At 43.7% G+C, this 9,894-nt stretch overlaps 2 protein-coding genes across 2 annotated transcripts; both read left to right on the plus strand.

The window, feature by feature from the left end:
• The first annotated feature begins 465 nt into the window (after window positions 1–465).
• cbx8a (chromobox homolog 8a (Pc class homolog, Drosophila)) lies at window positions 466–3,261 on the plus strand. Its single transcript, XM_026165110.1, has 5 exons — window positions 466–718; window positions 846–889; window positions 1,331–1,396; window positions 1,810–1,876; window positions 2,308–3,261. Exons 1-5 carry the CDS (start codon window positions 650–652, stop codon window positions 3,088–3,090), a joined length of 1,029 nt encoding a protein of 342 aa, XP_026020895.1. The 5' UTR covers window positions 466–649; the 3' UTR covers window positions 3,091–3,261.
• Window positions 3,262–5,843: 2,582 nt separating this feature from the next.
• On the plus strand, window positions 5,844–9,894 carry LOC113020846 (meteorin-like protein). The gene is made up of 4 exons (XM_026165112.1): window positions 5,844–6,055; window positions 6,494–6,900; window positions 8,074–8,133; window positions 8,901–9,894. Exons 1-4 carry the CDS (start codon window positions 5,979–5,981, stop codon window positions 9,227–9,229), a joined length of 873 nt encoding a protein of 290 aa, XP_026020897.1. The 5' UTR covers window positions 5,844–5,978; the 3' UTR covers window positions 9,230–9,894.

The following is a 9,894-nucleotide window of genomic DNA, read 5'->3' on the forward strand; positions in this document are numbered from 1 at the left end:
TTATTTAGATCTGTAGATCAGTTAAAACAGTAACCCGGGGTTACTCAGTACAAGCTTGATACGGTTTCATTTAATACATTTGCATCTGCATGTCATTATTATCATAATAATTATTAGCCTGTTATTTTAGCGCTGAGTAGTTCATGCTTCTGCTTTTTATAGACTTATATTTTGTGGATTTTTTACACCTTTATTTGAGCTTTTTAAGTATACAATCTTTCATTAAATAAAGGAGTTAGTCTTCCATCTTTGTTCGCGTTTCTTTTTTATTCTAGTGGAATTCAGCGTTTTCTTCTCGCCGTGTAGGGGAGGGCTCTTTGTACCCCCTCATGGACCTCTGGGGGGGTCAGTAGACCCGCTCCGAGACCCTCTGACTTTGCTTAGTCCACTGTGCCAGACATTCCTGTACAGCAGCCACAGCACAAGACTCCGCCCCATTCACTCAGAAATCCGGAGCACGTAGCAACAACTGAGCCAATGCGCTCCGCCACGATCCGTCCTACCGACCGCGGCGCCTGGCAACAGAAAAAGACGTGATGACGTCCTGTTGTGCGTATTATGGGATGTGCGGAATTAAACAACCCGAAGAGGACGAGGGGAAGCCAAAAATAATAAAAAACACAGAAATAAACGAGGTGCATGGTGAACCATGGAGCTCTCGGCTGTCGGTGAGAGCGTCTTCGCAGCCGAGTCCATCATTAAACGGCGAATCAGACGGGTATTCGCTGTTTTTTTTCCTCCACCCGCAGGCTGTGTCTCTGAGTCTCTAACGCAAACATGTGCGTTTGCAGTGTCGACACGTAGACATTTGATAACCTGACTCTGTTGTGGGTCTGTTTTTGCAGGGTCGTTGGGAATATCTCGTGAAATGGAAGGGTTGGTCTCAGAAGTGAGTATAATAACCGAAGCTGTGAAGGACAGCGCTCCATCCTGGCCGCTTGCACAACTGCACCATCACACAGTGTGGCGTTACTCAGCTTTGTGGATGTGTGGTTTGTTTTAAAAATAAAATAAAATGCATTTCACGCACTCGGTGTACGGCGGTGCCGTGTGCCGTGCGCCTGCTGGCTCGTGTGCACCTGGCAGGTGTTTGAACACATCTCGCTTTCAGCCCGCTGAGATGTGTTGAAGTCTACACTAGCTTTAGCAATGGCTGAGTTCACCATGCGTCACTGTCCTGCTACGTAGTCTGTAATTGCAGAGCGAGCAAAGCGAGATTGCTTTGATAAAAGTGTCAGGAGCGCGTGTTTTTGCGCATTGACAAATGAGCGTTTCTCAGTGTGTGTCTGTGTGTCGCCAAACACCTCTCCTCTCGGTTGTTGTGACGTAGGTACAGCACTTGGGAGCCGGAGGAAAACATTCTGGATGCACGTCTCTTCTCTGCCTTCGAAGAGAGGTGAGGGTTTGACAGTGAAACAAGTAGGCCTCTCTCTCCCTCTCCCTGCAGAATCGAGTTGGCACCGCGCATTTTGCAAAAGTGTCACTTTAAATAAAACATTTAGTCTGGGTTTAAATCTATGAGCCCCACATCCCCATTCCTGACAGGAAAGTGTCAGCAGAGCCACTTTAAGTAGCTGCAAGATGTGATGTCGCCCATTTAAAATAAATAAATAAATCCCAAACAGATGCATATATATTTCGCTTTATTCGATTTGTATTTAGCTTACAAGTGAAAGCTGATGGAAGCTGGTTAAATTTCAGCCCATAGTCCAGTAAAATGAGATGTTCCAATTTAATCATTGACTTAATGAAAAATAATTGTTTATTGTGTCGTGCGGACTCTTTTAACGATTTATAAAAATTCTTCAGGGAGCGAGAAAGGGAGATGTTCGGGCCGAAAAAGAGGGGACCCAAGCCTGAGACATTTCTTTTAAAGGTGAGTGTTTGTATTTATTTCTGGGTATTCCGTTTTATTCGCTTGTCTTTCCGAGGCGTGGCTTCATGTGTACACAGGCTGAATCATTTCAGTGATGTGTGCACTCCTATAAACTTTGATGCCACTGTGTTGTGGTTTCAGTTTTTTGAAAACAATTGTAAGTTTGAAAAAATGTCTCCAAAGATCTCTTTTCTCAAAGGTTTCTGGTCATGTAATGTTGGACAAAGAACTTTACATGACTTTACATGTGAATATTAACAGTATTTTCATTCTTACAGCCTTTCATTCCCTTTAAATCACAGAAACTTTAGGTCAAGGCCTCTAAAACTTTACATTTGCTCAAGAGACTTAAAATTTTCAATTCTGGGAAACTTTTCGTCATAAATGTAATTGGGTTTTTTTTTTCTTCTCTTTTTTTTTTGCTTCCTCAGGCCAAAGCCAAAGCCAAAGAAAAGACGTATGAATTTAGAAGAGAGGCTCCCAGAGGGATCCAGGTTTCCTATCCCATCCCCGAGCCTATCATAACACCGAGGGCCAGGGAGGGTTTGCGCACCGTGGTTCCCACAATCTTCCCGCCCAGCGCGGTCAACAGAGGGGAAAGTGTCCACATTCGCCCACCAGAGTTGGAGAGAAGACCCAGAACAACTCCAGCAGCTGCTCAGCAGTTCCCCAAAAAGAGAGGACGCAAACCCAAAATGCACATGCATTATGATAAAGACGACGGCAGCAGCTCAGCAGAGCCAGACGCCAAACGTAGCAAGTTAACGAATGAGCCCACGTCTCACCACAGCCGACGCCCGCATCATCACGGGGAGACGTCAGATCACTGCCTCATGCAGTTGACCAAGAGGTTTCAGGAGGAAACCACGATAACACCCAAATCCCACAGCGAGCAGAGACATTTGGGGGGCGCGGGCTTCTCTTACCCGTGCGCATTAGCTTCGGATTTGCGCAAAAGCGAGCAGGGGAGGCACATGACTCACTGTTTGAGCATGAAGCGGCCTGCAGCGAACGAGAACTCTCTGCCCCGGGAACAAGCTTCACCTTCACACACCGATTCCATCCACGAATCCTCCGAGCATCCAGCCTCATCCTGGACCCCCTGTTTCGCTCACCTGGACACTGTGACCGTAACCGATGTCACCTTGAACTTCCTGACAGTCACCGTCAGAGAGAGCAGCACGGACAAAGGCTTCTTCAAAGATAAAAGATGAGTATTTCATGTAGTTCAGAGGAGGCCAATACCTGCCAAGGAGGTAACTGTGTAACAAGCTACTAACAAACAGGCCTACTGTAATACTATATTTTTTCTATGTAACTTTCAAACGTGTACATACCGATATTTAATACGCTGCTGATGAAATTAAAATCAAACTGAAGTTTAAGGAGTGTTGTTGTTGCTGTTGTTGCTCTTTGACTGTCCGCTCTCACTATTTCTTTTTGCACTGTTTGTTTATACTTGCAGAGTTTCTGTAGAGTTATCTGATCGCGATCTTTGTGGAACAATCTTTGCTGGCTAAAATTCATTCTGTTGGAACATTCTTTGACAGCGATGCCAAATACGATTTCTCGCTGGCTGACAGGTGGTTTTGGTTGAATTGTGATGAAGTTTTGTACGTGATTCAGCCCAATTTCTAGCTTTAGGTTTGCACCATCCTGCGTTCAACAAAACACCGCGATTTTAATTAAGATCAGAGGTTATTGTAATTGGGTTTTTTTTTATTAATTTGCTCATATTAATTCGTGGGAGTGTATTATTATCCAAAAATAATGTAAATATAATGTGTAATGTTTTATCATTCCTGACAAAGAGGAAATGCACAGATTCATATTTAGAAGTGTCTCCAGAAAATTGTTTATCGCGACTTTATATTTTGCGTCAAGTCCTGACCTTAAAACGCTTATTTAAACATGTGAAAGCTGACAAAGTCTTTGTAAGCACTGACCTGTGTGGGCATGGAAAATGTTGTTAGCAGATAAAATCTTTTTATCGTTTAAAAATAAACATTTTGATTGGAAATTTTGTCAAGGCAGCCAAACGGTGGAGCTTACGTTCCCAAGAACTTCACTTCATACTGTGAAGGCCTGAGGTCACGCCGAAGAAATCATGAACTTCATCATTAGTTTTTACATTTAATTCAATAGAAAAAAAAATAGAAAAGGGTTTTAACTCGAGAGTAAAAAATGAACTGTGGAGCTTTAAAACCTAAGACCGAAAAAAAAATAAATTAAAAAAAAAATCAAAGTTATAATCTTTGAATCTGTTTCTTTCTTTTTTGTAATTAATTATCTCAGTAGATGAGATCGCGTTTACGTTATGGACACAGAGAGGCCTTAACGCCACTGTCAGTCAGGCATTGAGTGTTAGCGTTAACAGTTTGAATTTATTTAGTCAAATAAATAAAGAAATAAACGCAGTAAATGACACACATCTGTAATTAGTTTGAGTGATTTGTGGTTTGGACATAAAGCCTGCAGACATGACCACAGACACCGTGACCCCGTGCCCCGAATGCACATGAGCGATGAATACATTTCATTAAAAGTTAAATAAAAAAAATACAAAATGCACGAATTTAAAGCGATGGATTGATCGTGTAGATATTGTAGTTTTTATATTATTATTAATGATATGCAGCACCTTGGTTCGTTTGGCCTCCGGATCCAGTCTACACTGTAAGAGGTCACGCTTCACACACAAAGCCTCCATTCATTTTTGTTTTTGTTTTTGTTTTTTTTTGTTAGCTTTGTCTCTCTGTGAGCCGATCCTGGAAATTGACTCTTGCTTTTCTTTTCTTTTTTTAAATTTGTTTGTTTATTTTTAACCTCTTTAACGTTTTCTAATGTTGAACTGAAGCTGCAAACAAGGTCATATTTAAATGGGAAACGGAAGTGCGGCGAACACTTCTATAATCGTATTTAAAATAACAGAAAAAGAACTTCACGATTTTAAAAAGGCGTATAGTAAACAGGGACTAAAAACTACCAAGCCTATTTTCACACTTGTAATGTCGGGTATGATTTGATTCCTCCATATTTGCGGCTTACAAGCAGCTGAGGCGACATCTGATGGGGGGGACTGTCCCCGTGACTGCTTCTACTCATTGTCAAAATCCCCTCCTGTCAGGGCGTTTTCGACAAACACGAAGCGCCAGCTCTCGGATCAGTTACGTTACTGTTACGTTCCGCACACGTCCACGAGATGTCGCTACCAGCGGGACTTTAAAGGGATGCCAACCTACTTAAACACAAAGACCCCGCAGGTTAAAAATTCAGAAGAGCTCCTCAGTGGATGAATTTTTGATGACAACTCAGTGACTCACTCCACTCTGTACCCAGCTGCAGAATTAGTGGCAGGAGGGGAGCAGCCTGCTCCTGCACTCGCTCTCTTTTGCAGAAGAAGCCCGCAGCAGGCTTTACTTTGCCTTCCAGATGTGGGGAGACCTTGCGGTGCATCATCCCGCCACTAGATGAAGCTCAAGTTCGGATGCATGTTTCCCTCCTCCTTTGCCTGCTCTTTCTGTTTGTAGATGGCCTGCCTCTAAAAGAATGTCTATACAGAGATCAGGCTTCTCTTAACGCAGTCGGGGATTTGAAATCAGACGTTTTTCCCCTCCCAGGAACTGTAACTTTTTTTTGAAAATGAAAGCAATTTTATGGCAAGCGACATTTTTGAAAGTTGAATGAATCAGATACAAAATACAACTTAAGAACTCCAGTAAAACTTAATAATACACCCTGAACACTTCGGGAGTGAATGAATTACAGTGCAGAAAAGCGCAAAGATGTTAACAGATGGCTGAGGGCCTTCAAACCGATTGTGTCTTTATAGAGCAAAGACAAAGAGCTGGCCGGCAGTACCCAACAACTGGATCGCTCCTAATTAGAGGTTGACAAAGAGAGGGGAGAGTGTGCTAACTGCTGTGTAGCGAGAGAGAAAGAGGGAGAGAAAGAGAGAGAGAGCACAGGAGCGATGCCCCCCCCCGCCCCAGTCCCCAGAGAGCAGCAGCAGAAAGCCCTCACTCTGTTTATTCACTGACAAACTCTCCAGCCATGCACTGCTACCAGCCTCTCTGGGGTTTTTTATCTTTGTGTGGGTGAGATGTTGCCAAATCTGATTATTTTGACGTGTTTTCTGGCTCTCCGCTGTGCAGCTGATTTGTGTAACTGGACTGGAAGGTAAGAACTCTGATTTCAGATGGGATTTTTCTTTTCTTTAAACGATTTTTTGAAAATACTGAGTGCAATGTTGCTCCTCGGGTAAAGATTGGGGAGAAGCTTTGATACTTTTCTTATGTAACTTATATTTTTTCAAACCGTTCGCTTTGTAGAACATTTACAATCCGTTAAGAGGATTAAAACAGGAGGCTTGGTAGATGAAAGAACATTAATGAATAATTCATATTTAAATCTGCGGATCTGATGGTCGGAATTTATGAACAGACTTTTTAAATTTAATGCAGAAGGGATAAACAAATAAGTTGGAATCTGGTCCATTTGAGTTTTTTGTTAGATTAATATGGTTGAATAATTTATTAAGGATCGAACCATTTAGTTTTTATTAGTAGTGATGACATCCATGCAGTATTTGATTTGGCATTTCCCCCCCGAATCCAGCGGTTTTGCAGCTGGCGTGGATTCCAGGATTGTACTCCAGGTGCGATTACGCTGTACAAAGGGCTCGGTGAGGTGGGTCTACCCGGGTCAGGCCCTCAGAGTGGTCCTCGAGCCCAATCTGTCCTCCGCCCGGCACACCTCCATCTGCATCAAACCGTCTCCCTCCTTCGGCGGAGCCAGCGTGTTCATTGAGCGTGCCGGGCAGCTGGAGCTGCTGGTGACGGACAGCGGGCGGCCGGAGTATCAGGTGTTCTGCTTCCGGGCAGACGGACCTCACAAGCCCGTAATCTACCTCCAGGCCAGCCCTCAGAGTGATGGACAGCGGAACAGACGCACGGTGGGCTTCAAATACGAGCTGCTCACCAACAGGAGTGCTGCGCCAAACCTCGGCCCCAGCGGGCTGGAGAGTGAGTAGTAATCTTTTGGTTCGAGGACATTGAACCTAAATCAAAATTTGGCTTTAGGTCCCGATAAAGCACCATTATGAACGTATTAATATTTCTTATTTGCTAAAGCAAAATCATTTCAGTCAATATCGCAGTATTAATGTAAAGGCTCTGCTTTAAAGTCACGTTTGCACGTATATATATATACATATATATACATATATATATACGTATATATATATATATATATATATATATATATATATATATATATATATATATATATATATATATATTTCTCATGGTTTCAGAGGTATGTACTGCTATAGTGACTTTAAAAGGCAGATTTGGATCTTCGAGGGAGACTTGCCTACCAGTCATAATTCCCAATTTGAAAAAAAAAAGTGGTTATTGAATTATAGTCTTGCCTTGTGGACTGCAGCATGCAGCTGCTGGTCAGTCTAGTTGTCTGGTTTCCATCAAGGGACAAAGCAGATGGGACCGAGCAGACTGCATAGTGGCTGGAGGGCACCGGGCCAAGGGCCTGAATTGAGACTGCAAATACTTTGCAGATTCCACAAATGCCTTATCATTGTGCTTGTCTGTTTATTAGCATTTATCCATGTGTGCAGGCTGGTTTCAGTGTGGTGATGTCATTCTGTGCCGATAATAGACAGCTGCAGGTTTATCTTTTCCGTATTGCCAGTCTGGTGGAGTGTTTGACTCCTGCAGGCTCCTGCATTGGCACGGGGTCAGTCAATTAGGCAGATACAAAAGGAGTCAAACGTGGGGTCGAGACTAGCGTGGGTTTTTGATCTGGTGGTGCGATGGGCAGAGGCTAGAAGCAGCATTCCTCTGGCCAAGCCATGGTTTCTTCAGTGTGTGATGTGAGAAGGGGGATGAATGGAGCCGGTATGTGGGTCAGATTTTAGGTCAGTGAAGTGTTGGCGAGGAGAAGTGACACCTTTCTGTCAGTCACTGTCAGCTATAGAGCTTTGAATCATGACGGTTAGGAGAGAAAAGAGAGCTAAGCAGGCCGAGCGAGGACGTGATTGACAGAGAGAAGTGGGTAAGGCGAGAAACAACATAGCAGAACAAGCGGAAGATTACTCGATGCAGATGACTCGATAGTCACAAAGCTGCCCAGCAAAGAGCACATTTCTAATTTTGTGAAATGATTTTCTCCACCCACAGCATCCTGTCGACCCTGCAATGACACAGAACTTCTCATGGCTATCTGCAGCAGCGACTTTGGTGGGTATCTTACTCAGCGAGATGACAAGATGACACGTCTCTTGCTATTGTTCTTGTTCCCTCTGGCTTTTCCTGCAGCTGCATCATTGAATTTATCTTAATGACTCAGCAACAGTAAGATTTTCCTTGAAATATAATCTTGTACATCACACCACTGTCTAAAGGATCTCCTTTCTCCTGACTCCCTCATCCTGAACTGGTCGAGGCAGATGGCTGCCTTTCCCTGAACCTGGTTCTGCTGGAGGTTTCTTCCTGTTAAAAGGGAGTTTTTCCTTCCTATTGTCACCAATGCTTTCTAGGGAATTGCTGAGCTTTTTCTCTCTATTATTATAGGGTCATTATCTTACAATATAAAATGCCTTTATGTGACTGTTGTTGTTGTGATTTGGCTCTATATAAACAAAATTTAATTGAATTACAGCTGAATGCACTCTCCACCTGGCAACACTTCAAAACCCATCTCATGTTAGGCTGCATAATGGGACAACAGCAGTGCAGACAAACTCAAACAGATGTTGATGATCTGCTGAGTGAGGCTGTGACATTTTTTGTCTGTGCTTTTGTTTGTTCATTTTAAAGGGAGACTAAACTCTGCTTGAGTAGTTCTTCATATGTCCCAGTTCAAAAATAGTCCTCTGTCTTGTTACACTTAACCTTTGTTTAGCCCCCATCAAGCCAGCTTTTTCCCCTAATTAAGTGACCACTTTATCTGAAACATCCACTGGATGCGGCGTAAACACGTGGTTCTGCTTTCCTGTCTTTTTAAGTTGTTCGAGGCTACATCAAAAAGGTCACCCATGACTCTCGGCGTCAAATGTCCTCAGTGGAGGTATCAGCGCCGAGGGTGTACTGGCAGCGCAGTGGAGTGTTTGAGCAACATCTGGATCCACTGGTGTCATGTCAGTCCTGGCGTGGACACATCCACACACTCCTGCAGTGCCACGTCAAGCCCGGAGACGGAGAGTTTCTTTTCACTGGGTCGGAACACTTTGGGGAAGCTTGGTTAGGGTGTGCCCCGCGATACAAAGACTTCCTGTCTGTCTACCACAATGCCCGAACGGCACGCCAGAATTCCTGCGACTTTCCTTTAGACTGAGGAGGGGTGTGTGTGCGCGAGTCATCTTAGCAATACTGAGCTGAGAAGTCTAACCACCTCTGCACTGGCGCACTTCAGATCCTTGCTGTCACGTTCCACCAAGGTGGCACCAGCAGCGAAAAGCCGCTGAAATGCTGGTGATAAAAACTAATTTGGAGGAGGAGAATAGAGTTAACCAGCAGGGCCTCCTGCACTGCAGCTCAGAGAGGGCCGGCCTTTGTCTCTCTTCCATCAATGCCCTCAGTCCTGGGAGAATAAGGAGGGGTTGAGTTGCTGCTCTCTTTTTGTGCCTCTCCCTGCATTAACTGTTGTTCATTTTGCTGCCTCTCTGTGACAATTGCCCTATGAACTGAGGCAGGAGGGTGCACAGCCATTTATTATTGCCAGTTTGTTTTACTGAATAGGAGTGTACATATATACGACGTTTTATCACTTACAGCATTGTGAAATCATCTGTTTTGTGTTTACTCCTGTCTGTTGGATCCTGCACGAGGCAGTTCTTTTCTTTCTGATTCAGGATCGCAGTGCAGTGATCTTTTTTCTTGCAGCTGGAGATGTTTGCCGTAGATATTTTACTTTATTTCCTTTCTTTTTTTTCGGTTGGAGAGTGGATGAAATCTAGAAACAACTGAGACTCCGGATTGCTGAGCTTTAAATAAATCAAA

Source organism: Astatotilapia calliptera, chromosome 4 (genome assembly GCF_900246225.1).
Source record: "Astatotilapia calliptera chromosome 4, fAstCal1.2, whole genome shotgun sequence".
Taxonomy (NCBI): Eukaryota; Metazoa; Chordata; class Actinopteri; order Cichliformes; family Cichlidae; genus Astatotilapia; species Astatotilapia calliptera.

Excerpts from the sequence above, each read along its gene's own strand:
- LOC113020846 (XM_026165112.1), top strand. The coding sequence starts at position 5,979 with ATGTTGCCAAATCTGATTATTTTGACGTGTTTTCTGGCTCTCCGCTGT. Across the intron at positions 6,901-8,073 it reads CGGCCCCAGCGGGCTGGAGA|CATCCTGTCGACCCTGCAAT; the intron begins GTGAGTAGTAAT and ends CTCCACCCACAG. Across the intron at positions 8,134-8,900 it reads TATCTGCAGCAGCGACTTTG|TTGTTCGAGGCTACATCAAA; the intron begins GTGGGTATCTTA and ends TGTCTTTTTAAG.
- cbx8a (XM_026165110.1), top strand. The coding sequence starts at position 650 with ATGGAGCTCTCGGCTGTCGGTGAGAGCGTCTTCGCAGCCGAGTCCATC. Across the intron at positions 890-1,330 it reads TGGAAGGGTTGGTCTCAGAA|GTACAGCACTTGGGAGCCGG; the intron begins GTGAGTATAATA and ends GTTGTGACGTAG. Across the intron at positions 1,397-1,809 it reads TTCTCTGCCTTCGAAGAGAG|GGAGCGAGAAAGGGAGATGT; the intron begins GTGAGGGTTTGA and ends AAAATTCTTCAG.